This window comes from Solanum pennellii, chromosome 8 (assembly GCF_001406875.1).
Source record: "Solanum pennellii chromosome 8, SPENNV200".
In the NCBI taxonomy this organism is placed as follows: domain Eukaryota; kingdom Viridiplantae; phylum Streptophyta; class Magnoliopsida; order Solanales; family Solanaceae; genus Solanum; species Solanum pennellii.
In genome coordinates, this window is record NC_028644.1 from 66,330,094 (window position 1) to 66,348,796 (window position 18,703).

The 18,703-nt window shown below is 32.3% G+C and overlaps 4 protein-coding genes across 5 annotated transcripts; 2 read left to right on the forward strand and 2 right to left on the reverse strand.

Annotated features, from left to right (window-relative positions):
- Window positions 1-2,933: 2,933 nt before the first annotated feature.
- LOC107028557 (monooxygenase 2-like) lies at window positions 2,934-6,273 on the forward strand. The gene is made up of 6 exons (XM_015229662.2): window positions 2,934-3,171; window positions 3,409-3,555; window positions 3,868-3,933; window positions 4,025-4,190; window positions 4,360-4,588; window positions 5,581-6,273. Exons 1-6 carry the CDS (start codon window positions 3,008-3,010, stop codon window positions 6,099-6,101), a joined length of 1,293 nt encoding a protein of 430 aa, XP_015085148.1. The 5' UTR covers window positions 2,934-3,007; the 3' UTR covers window positions 6,102-6,273.
- On the reverse strand, window positions 6,247-8,245 carry LOC107028558. 2 transcript variants are annotated; one of them, XM_015229663.2, is made up of 2 exons: window positions 7,844-8,245; window positions 6,247-6,674 (listed from the first exon to the last, which is right to left on the reverse strand). In XM_015229663.2, the coding sequence occupies exons 1-2, from the start codon at window positions 8,073-8,075 to the stop codon at window positions 6,511-6,513; spliced, it is 396 nt and encodes a 131-aa protein (XP_015085149.1). In that variant the 5' UTR covers window positions 8,076-8,245; the 3' UTR covers window positions 6,247-6,510. The 2 variants fall into 2 exon arrangements, with proteins under 2 accessions (XP_015085149.1, XP_015085150.1); XM_015229664.2 differs by having other exon boundaries at window positions 6,247-6,671; window positions 7,844-8,240.
- Window positions 8,246-11,416: 3,171 nt separating this feature from the next.
- LOC107028559 (GTP-binding protein YPTM2) lies at window positions 11,417-14,737 on the forward strand. The gene is made up of 8 exons (XM_015229665.2): window positions 11,417-11,615; window positions 12,799-12,871; window positions 13,328-13,375; window positions 13,462-13,509; window positions 13,700-13,771; window positions 13,861-14,016; window positions 14,185-14,288; window positions 14,379-14,737. The coding sequence occupies exons 1-8, from the start codon at window positions 11,602-11,604 to the stop codon at window positions 14,473-14,475; spliced, it is 612 nt and encodes a 203-aa protein (XP_015085151.1). The 5' UTR covers window positions 11,417-11,601; the 3' UTR covers window positions 14,476-14,737.
- Window positions 14,738-14,906: 169 nt separating this feature from the next.
- LOC107028556 (pentatricopeptide repeat-containing protein At4g16835, mitochondrial) lies at window positions 14,907-17,036 on the reverse strand. The gene has a single exon (XM_015229661.2). The coding sequence runs from the start codon at window positions 16,946-16,948 to the stop codon at window positions 14,918-14,920; it is 2,031 nt and encodes a 676-aa protein (XP_015085147.1). The 5' UTR covers window positions 16,949-17,036; the 3' UTR covers window positions 14,907-14,917.
- Window positions 17,037-18,703: the final 1,667 nt, after the last annotated feature.

Sequence of the window (18,703 nt, forward strand, 5' to 3'; positions counted from 1 at the left end):
ATATATATAAAAGGCAAAATCATAACTTTTAAAATACGAAAATATTATAATTTTCCTTGGCATCGTTCGAAATCAAAAATTAGAAATCATGAATTTAAAGGACAAAAATTAAAGATCACTCCGAAATAGGACAATTTGCGCAAAAACTTGTCTTTTAATAAGCTCATGGGCTATTGGATTCACATGAAGTTTCAAATGGGCCAATTAGAAAGACAAACGTTTTGGTGGAGTGAAAAATGGCCCAACTAACTGGACCTATTTTATTTTATTTTGTCTTGATAGTAGTAGGTATAGTTTAAAGTTTGAGAAAATTTTAGAAATAGTAAACATAATAGATATAATAACGTTTTATCTAACGTCTCGATGATTGTGCACAATGAATGTAGTTTTATTTGTTACGAAGGTTGCAGTATGTATATTTTGCTTGCAAATATATAAATTGGGTTAGTATATACAAAATTTGTTTATACAGTTAGGAATTTTTAAGAATTTTGTTTGTATATTTCACTTGTCAATATATAAACATGGTACTTCGTCTGTTTTACAGAGAATGGTCTAATTTGACTTGGCATGGAGTTTAAGAAAATAAAGAAGACTTTTGATCATGTGGTCTTAAATTAAAATTATGTCAAATGTATAAAATTGTTCTTTAATCTTGTGACCTTAAACATGTCAAGTGGAAAGTTATTCAAAAAAAAGAGCTCATTCTTTTTAAAACATACTAAAAAAAAAGAAAAAGGAAATCATTATTTTTGAAACGGAAGGAGTAATTTATTTTGAATTTTTGTTAAATCTTATATTAATATCTAGATAAGCATATACAAATTCTGAATTTATACAATTAAGAACCAAATTATTCAAAATTCTTATTGATCATGCGAATTTATATAAATTAGATGAATTATACATACTTCTAATTTGAATTCTCGAATAGATAAATTTTAGTGTCCATAATCTTAATGAATATTTTTTTTTCAAGGAGTTGTTAAAGTTTGTAACGACTTACCGAATATATTAAATAGAATTTTAAGTATGATAAGTGTTTTATTTGCACTAATAACAAATATAATGTAATTTTTTGAATAGGTCTCACCTTAACTTATTGGGTGGAAAGTTATTTTTGATTGATGCAGTGCTATCCTCCTCCTTTACATTAAAAAAAAGGCATAATAAATAAATATGTCATTTAATTTGGTTTTAAATTACATTTATACATTTTAATTTTGGGTGTACATAGGTAGACATTTAAATTTGTATAAAGTTGAATAAATAGACACAAATGTTCTACATGTCATTTTTTGTCATACTTAGTGTCCTATGTGTATTTTGTCATGTAGAACTCATGTGTTTATTTATTTAAAAGTTGTATAATTAAAATGTCTGTTTGTGCATTATAAAAGTCAGATGTTAAAGTTAAAATTTGAAGCCAATTTTAAAATCTAATATATGTATTATGCATAAAGAAAAGACCTATCTTTTTCTAATGAATAAAATACATTAAAAATGTCACATCATTTTACTTTTCTGACGGAGGAATTTTGAACAATTCTAAGAACATTTGATGACTAAATATAGCTAGCGTTTGATTATAGATTTTTAAATATTTTTGGTAAATATTATTTGAGTGAAAATTTGGTGAAATTTCACCATGTGTTTGGCCTTACGATTTGGAAAATATATTTCATATTTTTAGAAAAATATGATTTATACCCATAAATTTTAAAAACTATCAAAACTAACTATAGGTTTGTATTACAAGTCAATTGGATGTTCGTTACAACAGTAGAGCAATGTGGTAATTTGGAGTGAGTGCAACAAACATCATTCCATACATCGTGAAGTATACAAAGCACGTGACTTTGTTACATTGAGCCAATTTTTCATCAACAATCAAATCATTATTTATATTCAGTAAATATTTCATCACTATTTTGGTGTTCCTCGTAAATAATTATGTAATACAATGCAAGCAACTACTATAGAGAGTGTTTTTGTAAAAGATAAAAGTTTGGGATAAAATTTAATTTTCAAAAAATACCAAATAATGAAATTTGGCCTAAATAATAGAAAAAACTTGTATTTAAGAATTTTGGGATATTTACCAAAAATATTTATAAAATAATAACAAATTATATAAATAAACATTATTTGCCAAAAAATTTTCAAATATTATTTAAAAAATCTTATGGCCAAACTGGCCCATAAAATTTGGAAACAATTTACGATCATTATATCCAGACAAAGAATAAATCAATAATCAGTGAATATAGTCTTTTTTTTGACACATGAAATAGTTTATTATCCTCTTACTTTTTTGACCTTTAATACAATTTGAATTTCAAACATCAAAGGTATTGGTCATATTCATCATAGCAATAATAGCTTTGTTTACCTGTCCAATTTCCATTAATTAAAATTCACATGCACCTATTTCATAAATAAAAGAGAAGTATGAACTTCGTCAAAATTATTAGTCAATTTTAAAAATATTTTTTTATTATACTCAATATATTTAAATATATTTTTTATCTGTAACATAATATAACATGTGATCTCAAAATTTCATAAGAGCATGAAACTCTTAACAAAAAGCTGAGAAAAGTATCGTTAAAAATATCCCTAAGTTTGACTAGAAATTAGAGGTTTATTTTATTCATATTGCAATAAACTTATAATTTATGGCGAGTTTAAGAATATTTTTGTGTGTTTCTTCCTAAATAAAATTAAAATTAGTTACGAACTTTATCACTAAATTAAGATGGCTTTTACTAAGCGAAGTTTCGATAGACAAGTCTTTGGAGTTACTAATGTCGTGTCCAACTTGATCAATGGTGCATGAAAAGTCAAATTAAATAGTTTTCAAAATTTTAAAAATATATTTTATTAAAGATTTATATAAAAGAATTAATGTTTTTTCATTCAATCTTTATAATTCCACAACATACACACCCTTTTGAATTATTTTTCCATCTCTAAGTCTTTTTTGTTTGCAAATAATTGAGTGACCATGGCTTTAATCTCTTCAATTTTACAACATGCCAAGTCTCATTCTTCATCTAAAATATCTACTTATATTCAAAGAAGATTATTTTCTAATGATGTTAGAAAAGAAAATATTGTAATTGTTGGGGCAGGAATTGCTGGCCTTGCTTCTGCACTTTCACTTCAAAGGTTCAAATTTTCACTATCTTATAAATTTGCATTTTCCCAATTATATTATTTTATGACCACGGTTTCCGGGCCACCTTGCTAGATACCTCTCAGCTTACACCAGCAATAGTGTGGTAAAATTTGAACATGAGACCTCAGAACTCTCGACCATGAATTTCACTGATCACTAGGCCACACCTTGGATGTTTTCATTTTTCAAAAAAATATATTTATTTTTTTTGTGAATTTTAATGTTAGGTTTGGTATTAGAAGTTTGGTGCTTGAACAAGCTGAATCATTGAGAACTGAAGGAAGTTCAATAACACTTTCTAAAAATGGATGGAAGGCACTTGATGCTATTGGAGTTGGTGATGAACTTAGGAGTCAATTTCTTGAGCTTCAAGGGTATTTTTGTACAATTTTTATGTTTTATTCAAATCCATTGCTTATTAATATATTGAACATTGAGTATGTTATTGTTGTTGTGATGTATCTGAGTATTGGTTGATTGCACGATGTACAAACATGTATGTGTTGCCCTAGTTACTTTCAACTCGAACTCTATGATATAAGTCAAATTTCTGACTCCACTACTGACTGTACGCTTTAAAGTTCCTCAATGTTGATTTTGACTTCTGATAAAGATTACGCTCTTAAACTTGACATGTTTTATTCATTGCAAATCTAACATTTTGTTGATGCCATCAATTTTTTCAGGGTAGTAATAAAATCAGATGATGGGAAGGAGTTGAACTCATTTGGGTTCAAAGATGAGGACAAAAGGTAAAATAATGATTGATTGATGATACTTTCTAATTGTTATCTTTTTTTATTTTACCTATCTTCTATTGATACTATGAAATTAATGGAGCAGCCAAGAACTAAGGGTGGTTGAGAGAAGAGTCTTACTCGAAACACTAGCAAGTAAACTACCACCAAATTCGATATCTTTTTCGTCAAAGTTGTCAAATATCGAGACAAGTGAAAATGGTACTAATACCTTGTTGCAACTTCAAGATGGTACTCGTGTATCTGCTGAGGTAAATATAATGCTTCAATCCCTCACGTTATGATAAGTAACACCGAGATTTGAACTCAGGACCTTTGTCTGCTCTAATACTGTATTGAATGGTGTGGGTAAGTTTGTCTAGAAGATTAGAGAAAGTACAATGTTGTTTACTTAAATTATATCTTCAACACGCTCCTTAGGTGGTGATTGCTTGTGATGGTGTATGGTCACCAACGGCTAAATGGATGGGATTTCGACAGCCTAAGTATGCAGGGCATATCGCCTTTCGAGGCCTAGGATATTTCCCTGAAGGACAGCCATATGAACCAAAAGTAAACTACACATATGGAAGGGGATTACGCTCTGGATTCGTTCCTGCTTCTAAAACCAAGGTCTACTGGTTTGTCCTGTGCAACAGCTCATCTCCAGGTATGTGTTCCATCAAAAGTATCTGGTGATTCAAGTCTAGTTCATCATATCTGCATTAGTCTTGAGGTACTTGAGCATTCCCTTGACAATATTAGTTACGGATTACATAGAGAAACCTTAGATAAGAGGAATTGGAGGTCGAGGATTATGATAGAAGGTTAGTTGGTAGTTGAGCGTCCTCCTTTTTCCTGTGGGATCGGTGGTTGTACTTGGATCTTCTTTCTTACCAATGGTATTAGCACTAACCTCATATTCATAGTTTCTTGTTCTTTGATTTCAGTTATCACCTGTTTTTTGTGCTTTGGTTTTTGCATTATTTCGTTGTCATTACCATTCTTTCTTTTGTATGTTGTGTGTTGGTCTCCATTTCACATTATTTCGTTGTTGTTATTGCTATCATTTATGTACCTCCTTATTCGATCCGTTTGAAAATGCTTTATTTAAACCGAGGGTCTATCGGAAACAACTTCTCTGTCTCTACCAGTTAAGGTATGCATAGATAGCTCCTTGCACCCATGAGTGTGGCCTAGTGGTCAATGAAATAGTTGAGAACCCTGAGGTTCAAAACTCAACGGAGGTAATTCTTTTCATTTGTCCTAGCCTTGGTAGACAGAGTTACCTAGTACCTATTGCTGGTGGAAAGTGACATATATCGCATAAAATTAGGCAAAGTGCACGAAAACTGATTCGGACACCACCGTCATAAAAAAAAAATACATAGACAGCCCCTTAAACTTTGCAATAGTTTTCGCTTAGGCACCTTATTTGAATCTCAGAACTCATTATTCCACCAATGTGCCAAAAGAATCAGGGGTGAATATGCCTCATGTGCATATGATAGGCTTCCAGTTTTGTTCTATTTTGTGTGGGGTTGTTCTTCCATGTTATTGACAGCAAACTTTCCCATGTGGCACCAGTTGTAACAATAGAGACTCACTTCTTGGATGGAACTTTTCTGTTAACACCTTTCTAACTTTTGCATCTCTTGGCAGGTCCAAGGATCACAGATCCATCGATTTTGAGACAGCAAGTTAAAGAGCTCGTTAGAGATTGGCCAGTCGCGGACATGTTAAACCTGATTAATCTTACACCAGACGATACATTAACAAGAAATCCCCTTTATGACCGATGGCTTTGGCCAGTAATAAGTCCTCCACCTTTTAGTGGAAGGACAGTGCTTGCTGGAGATGCATGGCATCCAATGACACCCAACATGGGTCAGGGTGCGTGTTGCGCGTTGGAGGATTCAATAGTTTTGACAGAAAAGTTAGCAGAAGCAATGAAATCCAAGCATATTTCTGTGGAAGATGCATTCAAAGCATATGGAAGTGAAAGATGGAGACGTGTGTTTCCATTAACAGTAATGGCAAATCGCGTTGGAGCACTGCTGCAGTCTGAGAATAAACTGATATGTTCTGTTAGAAATAATCTCCTTGTGCCTAAGCTGAAGCCCAGAGCATTGACGAAACATACCAATTATGAGTTTGAGCAAGCTAAAAGAGACGGACATTAGTTTTTGAGGGAGGAAAACTTAGCAATAGCTTGCCAATAAGATTTCCCTCGAATTGCAATAGACAGAATGTATGTTTTCTTACCAGAAAACGAAAAACAACTATAGACAGAAATGTATTTCAAAGTAAAGATGTAACATTTTGTGATTCAACAAATTTGCTAATAGAAGTGTTTATGCTTCTGTATTCGAATTCAATACATGCTTCAGCATACAACCAGTTTAACAGTACAGTAACAAAGGGAAAACCTTTAACTATAACACTTGGTGCTTTGGGACAATATAAAACTTTACTCAAAAGCCTGCTAACATGATATCGCCTATGTATGTTGTATACAGTTCACTAATTTAACATATGTATGAGCCATGATTGATGATGTCTATTCTAGACGAGCAATGGAACTTCACTCTGTCATCCTTCAGATTGATCTTCGGACTTATCAGTTGCATCGATGTCCTCTAACTCCAGCTTTGATGTGAAACTTGTCTTTGAACTGTCTTCGTGGATTTCAGGTTGATTCACAGCAACGTTGAGTCTGGCAACAATTGAATCAGCTTTATTCACCATAGTAACTGCTGTGCGGGATAGAAATATGTCTTAACAGCAAAGTGATAGCGATAAGCTGTTTTTTTTCTCATTTAGTCTACTGGTGGCATAGATTAAATTAACCTAGGACTACAATACAACAAAATGCTATAAAAGGATGATGAAGATCAAAGAAAGAAACCTAATGCGCTCCAACATAAGAAGAAAAGAGTAGAATCAACTCGAGTAAACCACCATGGAGATACAAGAGTGAACTCCTTCCTTCCAACCACAACTCAAAGAACAACAATCATTAATCAAACAGAAGATCACTAGAGGAAACAATCAACTGTTGCCTAACTACCAATACTCAAAAAAACAAACACCAACGAGTAATAGGTATATCAAGTGTCAACAGAAGTTATGCTGGCTAGTTTTCAAACAGATTCAATCATAATAGTTCAATGTCAAAATTTCTTAAGTAAACGATGTATGCTAATGGCGATTATTACTCAGCTAGTTCTCGATTTCAATATGTATAACCATTTCAAGTGGATATTATCATCATTTACTATCTATTGATGAAATTCTCCTGTTAACACCAAACTGAGAATCTAGTCAAAGGCTCAATATGGGAGTAAACAACATACACTAAGCTCCAATTTCATCTTAAATACAGACAACATAGAAAACTCCATAAATGAAAGTTCATTTATACTAACCAAAAAAGTACCTACAAGCAAAAGATCTGATTCTTTCTTATCTGTTTTGTGAAAAGAATCAGAAACAATAAAAGCAAAGCATCGAAAAAACAGCATTTATCTTTCTTTTTTCAAATCCTATTGATGAATCCAACTTTAAACAAAGTCAACTCAAGAAGTACCACAAAATTTCATTCACAAACTCAACATCCAATTTGTTTTTCTTTCCCACCCCGTGTCCGGTACCCATACTTCAGCCCTAACTAATCCAGATTCACATCCAGAAGGGCTCCGAGAGAAATGTTCCCTCTATACCCGGAGCTCAAATCCGAAACCTCAGTACTCCAAATTCCAAACATTACAAAATCAAAAAAACGAAGTAGTAACCAAATGGGTCAGCAAGAATTCAACTATAAATGAATAAACCCAACTCTACACATCATAAAAAAAGAATCTTGGAAACACATTCAGCTGAATCCCAAAACACAAAGATAGTGAGAGTTTTCAGTAAATATTACCGGGGCTAGAGAAAACCCACAAAACAATAGCAGAAAGCAGAAGTATTAAAGGGATAAGATGGATTGCATTTTCAGCAGATCTGAGACGATTTCTTTCCTTTTTAGCAACATGAGATTGGGGATTAAACGTCGGTAGTTCTTCAGTTTCAGTAGAAATTGTTGATTTCAGATTCGGTGAAGAATTAAAAAAGAACTCTTCAGATACTCGTGAAGAACTCGATGATCGGTACATCGCTGATTACAGAAACGGAGGAAAAAATGGAGAATTTGGATGAAAAAATGGCGTATTTTTAACTGTTATTTAGGCGGGTTCTGGGAAAGTTGGCAAGTAGCAGACAGCGTGGGAAATGCGAAGTCTTGATAGAAAAAAATGGAATAAAAAATGAAGTGGACCTATGAATAATTTATCACCGACGATAGTACTTATCGTACTATTGAAGAGAGATTCGTCGTTTATCGGGTGGGATAAAAATAATAATTTTGAGTTAAAGTTTTAAAATTGATGGAGCTTGGTATAATGGATCTCAATATTAAATCGTTGTGTTTGATTATGACTATTGAATTTGTTGTATTTGAGCTAAAAAAAAAACTTTTGGTGCTCTAAGTTCACTGTATATGTTGGATTGCACATTGTAGGTCCATTCGAAAGTGACGTTTTTAATAGATTTTTTTTTATTAAGGATGAAACAGTCCTACTACTACAAAACAACTCAGGTTGATAGTGAATTAATTCTCTCATATATAAAGTGGATAATTAATCTCATATAGTTTCCTCCAAATGATTTAATGGGAAAAGAATAAAAATATGTGAAAAATCTAGATAAAGTCCGAGTCGATCACAAACATATGAAAGAATATATAAACTCTAAACATAGTGAACTTTCAAATATGTTTTGAGAACTAATATATTTTTTTTATGTAATAATAAGTTAAATGAGATTAAAAGGATAAAAATTGTATTAAAGTTTTTTTTTGAATTTTTTTTTATATTTGAGTTATATATGTGATTTCTATTTGAACTATAAATAGTGTATCTCGATAAACATAAGTGATATTTGATCTATCCCTATATTGATCATTTTTTTGTATTATTAAAATTAGATTATTGAGATGTTAATGGAGAAAATACGATAAATCAATCACATTTAAGTATTAAGATAAGCGAAGTGACCTAACTATATATACTAATTGAATTACTTCATTTAATCAATTATAGGATAAAACGTTAAAATATCAAATAAAGATACAAATGCACTGTAATAAAACAAAATCAAGTATAATTAATGGGATATAAATAGGAAGTGCAATATCTGTACATACAACATTATTTATTTTTTGGTAAACGGCAATTTTATATTCTGAGAACCAAATTATTACTGGCAATTTATTTTTTTATTATTTATACTTATCTGCCTAAAATAAACAAATCTGTTTAAGCTACTTTTATTTAAAAACATTTACAACTAGAGTATAATAAGATAAAAATAACCTAATTTTATCTTAATTTGGTAAAATAATAAATAAATTAAGATAAATATTTTGATAATTAATTATTATGAGACAGAAAGAGTACATTATTTTATTGGTAAAGGACAATTTTTATATTCTGAGAACAAATTATTGCTACATATCATTTGGCACTTTTACAGCTCATTCCACTTCTGAACTCTTTTATATTTTTTTTTTCAAAAAAATAAAATAATTATATTCCTCTCAATTGCTTAAATTAAACATAGATTGTCACAAAAAAAAAAATATTCATATAAAACTTTTCTCTAAAAGTTACTTTACAAAAAGCTTATTTGAAAAGTAAACAAAAATCAAATTAAATTAAGTGACGTGATAATTAAGGTTTGTGTCTCACTTATTCCTAACGTTGCCGTAACTCTATCTAATTTAGACTTCTAGAATCATTATTAGTTCACATTGTTAAGTTTTTTTATAACAATCGATTTAATATGATCATTTTAAGTATCTTACAAAGTTATTTACTATTTTGATCAATTAAATAAATTCTATAAACCCCTTTATTCTTGTTATACGTTATTTTTGCTTTTTATTGACTTAATTTCCTTTCATGTGAGAAAAAAACTTTTATTGATAATTTAATAATTTTCACTTTATAGTTTGTGAAAAGTTTAGCGTGTTGATAATTCCTTTTGGCAAAACTTAATAGGATCCATGAATCACTTCATATTTTGTGAAAAATTTAGCATTATGATACTCCATCCATCAATTTAAGTTTTTCGGAAGTTGATTTAATTAATTTTTAGATTAAATTAGATTGTATTAATTTGATATATTCTAAAAGGAAAATGCACAAGTATCCCTTAGACTATGACATAAATTTTAGAGATACATCTTAACTGAACTAAGGTTCTCTGTTACCTTCTGAACTTACTTTTTTGGCAATTTTGTGAACCTTTTTGGCTTAAGTGGCATTCAAATAACTCTACACAATTGAGGTGCGTGAAAGATATTTGGATGCCACGAAAATAAAAAGGTGTAAAAATTATCAAAAAATACGTTCAAGAAGTAATAGGATATTAGTTTAGTTAATGTGCGTCTCTGAAATTCGGTCATAATCTAGAGGGTACCTGTGCATTTTTCCTATTTTGAACAAAAAATTAAGATATTTAAAAAGTATATAAAAATACTATTAATTGTAATTTTTTACATATCAATATGATAAAAAATGTATCATAAATATTAATTAAAATTTTAATATTTTAATTCTAAAAAAATCGTGACAATTAAAAATGTAGGGAAATAATTCATTTGGCAAAACTTAATAGGGGCAAAATGCGTACACGTAATTAACGCTTCAAAGAAGTTCCAAATTGTCTGCTGACATCCCAATTCTTAGAAGGGAGAAAGCCTTGTACCAAATTACCAATATATCCTTTATAACTTTTTTAAATTTCATTAATTATCATCATGTTGTAAGATAGAATTGTTATTGTCATTTTTGTATCTTCTTTATACTATACTAGTATTCAAATAAATAAAAGAAACAAAATAAACATTTTTCTAATTACGTTTTGTATATTAAATATTGTGTAAATTTTTATCTAAACATTTTGATAACTTAACGACACGATAAAAGGTGCGTATCAATGGGACACCATTGATATATGTTGCAATGTTAATAGTTGATTTTTGAATTGTGATCTCGAATTTAAATTAATTCAAAAGCATTATTATTAAACATAACACTATGTAGTATCATTTAAGTCAGTGTTATAAATTTTTTTCATTAGTTTAATGATCGTACACTTTCTTTTAAAAGAATTAGTATTTAACTCTATTAATGAAAAAAAAAGTCTCATAATTCTATAAATTTACATGAGTTTAAAAGCGATAAAAATAGTAAATCAAAATTAAAATAAAATCCTCCGTATAAATAAAAATAGTAATCAACTCTATAAATTCACAAATTATGAGTCAACGAAGGGTAAAAAGGGGCTAAATTTAGTAATTTGTTGATTGCCAGTCTGTTTGACACGTGGCACGCACCCATATAATTGCCACGTCACGCCAGTTTAGGCTTCTTTAAAATGAAAAATAATTGAGACTTTGTTTTTGCCAAATCATTATTTCATCATTTTGTCTCTCTTAACTTTCTCTTCTCCTTTTCTCCGGCGACCTTTTTTTTACTCCGGTCAGCTATCCGCCGGAAAATCGTAAATTATTGGTGTATTCATAGCTTCCTTGATTGTACCTTCTCTTCACCGATCTCAAACTTTATATTAGTCATCATGAATCCAGAATAGTAAGTTGTTCATTTTTTACATCTAATTTGTTGTCTTTGGATTCGAATTTCGAATAGTATCTGCTGTTTTTTTGTTTATAAATTAGTTTTTTTGATAACCCTTTATAGATCTGTTTCAATTTTGCCCCTGAAAAAGAAAAAAGAGTCAAAAGTTTCCATCTTTGTTGGGTTTTGTTGTTTCTGTATGGTTGTCTGTATATGAGGTTGAGGGAATTTTCTAGATCGTGTCACATATTTATTGATCGATTTTACCGTATTTGCGTTGACCCTTTTTTGTCTTGCGATTATAATATGTGAAATTGGTAAATTCCTAGCATCATGTGTTTAGAATTTTTTAGTATGCTTTACTTGAGCCGAGGGTCTATGGAAACAATCTCTTTAGGATTACACGGGGTTTGTTGTTGATGTGTTTAGAAATTTAGATGGACTGCTGAAACTATAGTTGGAAAACTTGTGAAAGATCAAGTTTTTATCTCTAAATAAGCATTAGTTATAGTTACATATATGGTGATTTAATCTTTTTAAGCTTTATTTTAATGGGATCAGCCAGTTATGTGGTTAACTATTAGCTATTTTACAAATTTGGGAACTGAATTATGAAGGAAGGAGAGTTTCATTTACTGGGCAAGTTGTCGGTGCCGAACTAATAGTATTCATGATATGTGTTTAGAGAACTTTTATGCGTAACCGTGGTTATTTAGTATGTAAGGTGTGTTCTCTTCCTTGTATAGTCATATGCTAAAAGTTGGCTGCACTTTGGAGAGAGTTGATACATAGCTTCTATGATAAAAGTTTGATCTTGGTTACATGACTGTATGGCGCTGATGTCAAGTTATTAAATCCATGTTCTGTACTTTCTAATTGAACTATTATGACATGTGAGGATTCTAAATTTATTTTATGACATGTGAGGATTCTAAATTTATTGGTTATTGTTTTCTGCATTTCCCAGTTTTATGTGCTAAAACTTGTAGAAAAATTGTAGAGGAGGAACTTCTGTTTAAATATTTGAGACTCAATGAACATATGTTATTTTTATAGATGCGAACTCGATAGGTCAGTCAATGTTAAGGTGCTTTGTATCCTTGACTGAAGTTCAATATTGTGCTATATCAATCTAACTGTTTTTCGGGATGTTTTATGAACTTCTGTAGCTCAACTGACATTATAATCTTACTTGCAGCGACTATCTGTTCAAGCTTTTGCTTATTGGAGATTCTGGTGTTGGTAAATCGTGTCTTCTCTTGAGATTTGCTGTAAGTTATATTGAATTTTTCTGACCATTCTGCTTGCATACGCCCAAAGATTTTTTTTTCCTTTTGCGCCGTATGTATTAGTTTCTTGTTTGTGGAGTTTGTTTCCCCGGATATGCAAAGTATTTCTCTTTTGCATTGTGATTTTTGTGGAAGTATCCCTTTTCCTGCTGGTTATCTTCTCTTGCGCTTCCCCCCTCCTTAAAAAAACAAGTGCAAACAGATGCTTGTGTCTCTGTCTATGTGTAATTTTCTGTTCTCTTTTTGGTTGGTAGAAGTTCAATTTATGCAGGGTGGAACTGGTGAAAGCTTCTGGTTAAACTAATCTTTGATTCCCGATCTGAATGTCATATGTGTAGTTCATTTGCCTTTTAAAACTGCCCCATTATTATATTGTAAAGATTGACCTTCTTTTGGAAGGAAATTGCTTTTCTTATTGTTACTTCTTTTCTTTTTCAGGATGATTCATATCTTGAGAGTTACATCAGCACCATCGGTGTGGACTTCGTAAGAGAAACTTCCTGTTCTTTGTAATGTCTCATTTTAATAGTTCAGCGGGATATTAGTAACAATTGTCTTCTTTTTTCTTATAGAAAATCCGCACAGTTGATCAGGATGGGAAAACCATTAAACTTCAAATTGTAAGTATCTATTTTGACTTGGCCATTCATGAGAAGTTTGCGTGCATTTTGGTTGCTCACTATAGTCTTCCTTGCTAACTTACTACAGATATATTACTTATCTTAAATTGTGATCCATTCTCCGCTTGATTTTGTTCCTTTGAGTGGCTAATATCTTTCTGATGCATTGTCTCCCCCCTCGTGTATGCAGTGGGATACTGCTGGTCAAGAACGTTTTAGGACAATTACCAGCAGTTACTATCGTGGTGCACATGGCATAATTGTAAGTTTTCTGTTTCCTCACATGTTGTATTCCGACATTGTACTATCCTCTTTGTCCCGAGGTTCTTACTGTGATGGCATCTTTGTCAGGTGGTTTATGATGTAACCGATCAAGAGAGCTTCAATAATGTCAAGCAATGGTTGAGTGAAATAGATCGATATGCAAGTGATAATGTGAACAAACTTCTTGTTGGAAACAAGTGCGATCTCACAGCTCAGAAGGTGGTTTCCACAGAGACTGCTCAGGTAATCAATCCCCTACCCTCCATTTTAAAACTCCATGATGTAAATAAACCCCGTCATTAGTGTATTGTTTCCTGGTAAATTTAGACTTAGTTACTTGAATAGTTTGTTCAACGATCCCTTTATCTCGTTGAGCTGTATATCCCAATTGATGGACAACCATTTTTGTAGGCTTTTGCTGATGAGATCGGCATCCCTTTCATGGAAACTAGTGCAAAAAATGCCACCAACGTAGAGCAGGCTTTCATGGCTATGGCTGCTTCAATCAAGAACAGGTTTGGGAATTTTCACTTTACGTTACTTTCACCATAGTTACAGTTTGCTCTTTTCTCGAATGGAAACTTAATATCTCTATGCATTTGTAGAATGGCAAGCCAACCGGCATCAAACAATGCACGACCTCCAACCGTGCAGATCCGAGGACAACCTGTCAACCAAAAGAGCGGTTGCTGCTCATCTTGAAAGGACGAAGCTCGATGATGATTCTGATGTGGAATGTAAAATTAGTCTCTCTTGATGGCTTGATAGGAAGACTGTTCACTGTTATTACTTTCTTTCGACTCTTTATCGACACTCAATTCTTTTCAATCTATTTGGATTAACAATATGTAGAAAATCTAGGAATATTGGTGAATACTAGTATTTGCTTTCTATTCTTTGGACCTTCAAAATGATTTCATCTGCAATTGTGCAATCTTTAGTTATTACAGTGTTACTTATGCTTTTTCATATGTTGATTTTTCCTCCTCCTGAATCTCATGCGCCATATAAGTTTTGATTGTCAACATCTATACAAGGAACTCTTGCAAAATTATGTTAGAATAACAATCACTCTTTTTCTCTTGTATCGAATATAGAATGAAACTTCCCCTATAATAAATGTTTTGTCACTCTTGAAAATAGTTTACCAGTAATCACCACAAGAACAAGTTCCATTTTTGAAATGGTGAAACCTAGTTGTATCTCTAACAATGATTTCCCTATTTTCTATAGCTGATATAACTTTAGTGGCTTGGTGGCAATCACCACAAACTCTCAGGTTCTTGAATATCCTAATTGGCATTCCTGGTGGCAATTTCATTAAACCAAAGGCAATGGCTAACTTCTCACTGTGCCACAGAAGTAGCTGTTCTTTCTGTTCCTCTCCTACGTCGTGTAATGAAGAGTCGAGATCAGGTACATAACCTGCTAACTTCATTTTCTTCTCGAGATCTTTTAGTTTCACGCGTATGCTTTCGAGATCTGGATGAAGTCTATCCCCTGATCTGAACTCATGAACCACTCTCCCAACCTCCATCCAACTGTATCCTGGTGTTTTGATAACTTTGTTTTCTTTCATTGATTTTCGAACTTTAGAAACACCTTCCCATTGGTTCTTGGCTGCATAAACATTAGCAAGTTGAACATAGCCTGCTGCATTTGTAGGTTCAAGGCTAAGCAAGTTCTTGGCAGCAAACTCTGCCACTTCTAAGTTTCTGTGGATCCTACAAGAACCCAAAAGTGATCCAAATAGTGCTATATGGGGTTTGAATTGCATCTTTCTTATCAAATCCACAGCTTCATTTAGCTTTCCAGCTCGTCCAAGTAGATCGACCATACAAGTGTAATGGTCTGGTTTTGGCTTAACTCCATAATTATTCTGCATTTGCTCAAAATATTGAATACCGAGATTAACCAAACCTGCATGGTTACAGGCTGATAGAACTCCAACAAAGGTTATCCAATCTGGTTTCATTCCTTTACGCCTCATCTCATCAAACAAGCTAAGGGCCTTCTTGCTTTCCCCGTGTTGAGCATACCCTGAAATCATGGCATTCCAAGTGACAACATCCTTTCTTGGCATCTCACGAAACAATTTCCAAGCATCCTCCAAAACTCCACACTTGCTATACATGCTAATCAATGAAGTCCCCACCGTCATATCCAAGTACAAAGGGGACTTCACGACATGCTGATGAACTTGCTTCCCCAATTTCAATGCAGATAAATTACTACAACCTAGTAAGAGACTACTCAACGTTGAGTCGTTCACCTTTATACCCGATCCCACCATTTTCTTTACTAGCTTCATACCATCCTCTGCTCTCCCATTCTCAATGTAACCCGAAATCATAGTGTTCCACGTTACCATACTCTTCTCTTCCATCTCTAGAAACATCTTTTCCGCCATTTCAACATTTCCTGATCTCATATACCCCGTCACAATCGCTGTCCTAGCAATCACACCTTTCACAGGAGCTTCCCTAAACAACTCCAATGCTGATTCCAATTCCCCAGCCTCAACATACCCAGCTACCATAGCATTCCAAGTAACCTCATTCCTCACCGGCATTACCCGAAACAACTCCTCCGCTTCACCCATCAGTCCATTTTGAGAGAACCCTGAAATCATGGTATTCCAGGAAGCAACATCCTTAACCGGCATTCGATCAAAGAAACTCTTAGCAGCCTGTATATCAGCATTTCTCCAATAACAAGCTAACATGGTATTATACGACACAACATTCGGTTCAGGAATTTTATCAAACAGTTGGCGTGCTTCTTCAAGAAACCCATATTTTCTTGAAAACCCAGCCAAGATTGAATTCCATGTGATTACTGTCTTCACCTTCACACTCTCGAAAACTCTAAACGCAGAATCCAAATCCCCAGATCGAATAAAACTGGTTATTTTCTTGTTCGATGATACCACATCATCGATTTCACAATGCTCAAAGTGTCCTTTTTTATACGAAAACTGACCATTTCTTGAAAATTTTACGTTACTGGAGGGTACCAATTGGGAGTGGCGAGAAGATGGAGCTGCAGGCAATGCTTCTGGGCTTGAAATGTCATCTGGGTTTCGATAAAAAGAGGTGTAAGAGATACAAAAATGGCGATTGCATGAGAATGGAAAAGAGGAAGCTTTGCTTCTAAAGTGAAGTTGATATTGCATTTGTCATGCTAAGCTCTTTATGGAGCTATGAGCAAGCCATGGGTGGACTTTGAAGTTTTTAATGCACGCTATTTTGGAGTTGGTATTTAATTTTGTCTTTTAAATTTTCGATAGTTAATTTTTGGGAAAATGTATAAACATCCCACTAGATTACGATCACAATTCAAACACACAATTTAACTAAATTAAGGTCATATTATTTCTGAACCTTTTTTATTTAATTTTGTACATCTTTTTGACTTACGTGACATTTAAATATTCCCACGCGCCTCAATTGTGTGAAGTCACGTAAGACAAAAGGTGCACAAAATTACCAAAAAAAGAAAAAATTAGGAGTAAAAGTATCCTAGTTTAATTAAGGTATGTCTCTGAGGTTTTGGTCATAGTTTAGGCGGTATTTGTGCATTTTTCCTTAATTTTTGCGTTATTGCTTAGGGGGTAATAATTTGAACTCATATATATCATAAAAAAGACGAACAAGAAACAAAAAAAAAACCAACAATATGATCAATTTTTACTTCTCTTTCTCATCTATTACTTTAAAAGACAAATGTGCGTCAACTTTTTTCTACATTTACTTTAGAAAATGAAGTACATTCTTTTTATTATCCTTGTCAACATTCACTCTAGTATCTTTTTTTACTATTAACATAAATGTCACCCATGAATCTCGATTCAAAGTCCTTACCAAAGCCAGTAAATCGACTTTTTGCCTTTTTGAGCGTTTTTTTCACAATCTAGTTAGACGACAAAGATGCATCCTTCTTCGACTAGTTGAGTAATATCAACACTAAAAGAATGATCCTGATCCATATGCATCAAGAAATAAAGTCTAAAAATAATAAAATTGAAGAAGACGAGTATGAAAGAAACAAGGTATATCAATTGAGTAGTTTGAATTTGATTGACCGGGGAGAGAATCTTTTTGAAAATAAAATTGATACGAAAATTCTAACTAATAAGATTGTCGTAAAAATTGTAACTGATAAGATTGTAGAGTGAAATTAGGGAGAGAATAAAGGAGTGAAAAAAAGGAAGGAAAACATGTGTTAAGGCTGTGATACTTATGTATCTGATTGACTTAAAAATTGAGGAAAAACAAGGAATTTTGGAAATGTTTTAAAATGGTAGGGAATAATGAAAATTATGAAAAATAAAAATATGTATATAAGTAATTTATCCTAATAATAAGTAAATTGGAGGCTAGTACACCCTTAACTAGACCGACTTATCTTGGCCGGAAGAGGCTCCTCTCTAGTACACTAGTCTTTCGAGTTAGTCCAATGCATATTTAATTTAATGACATCTGTCAATTTTAAAATATAATGGTTCATATTTATTTAGATAAACAGTCTTTATACCACGGTCAAATATCATTAACCATGATTATTACTATATCTATTTCTCTCTCTTCTCTCATCTCTTTCTTTCTTACTTAATTCTACAACAAACCTTTTCTCAATCATCAAAGGATTTGCTTTGTTAACAACAGATTGCTTTTTCTTTCTATTATTTTCGCACCGTGATGAAAGAAGACAAAATTTAAAGGAAGAACTTGGTTTATAAAATTTTAAAAATCTAATCATGAGAGTACTTCTTTGAAGCTTGGTTCGGTCACAATGGTGATCCACAATACTCTGTCGTCGTCTTCGTAACATCAATTTTTTCAATTTGAAATTTAAGCAAAAGCCAACTACAGGATCTGAAAAGGACACAAAAATGGGTAGAAAAATATCTTTTCATAAACTTTTCTTT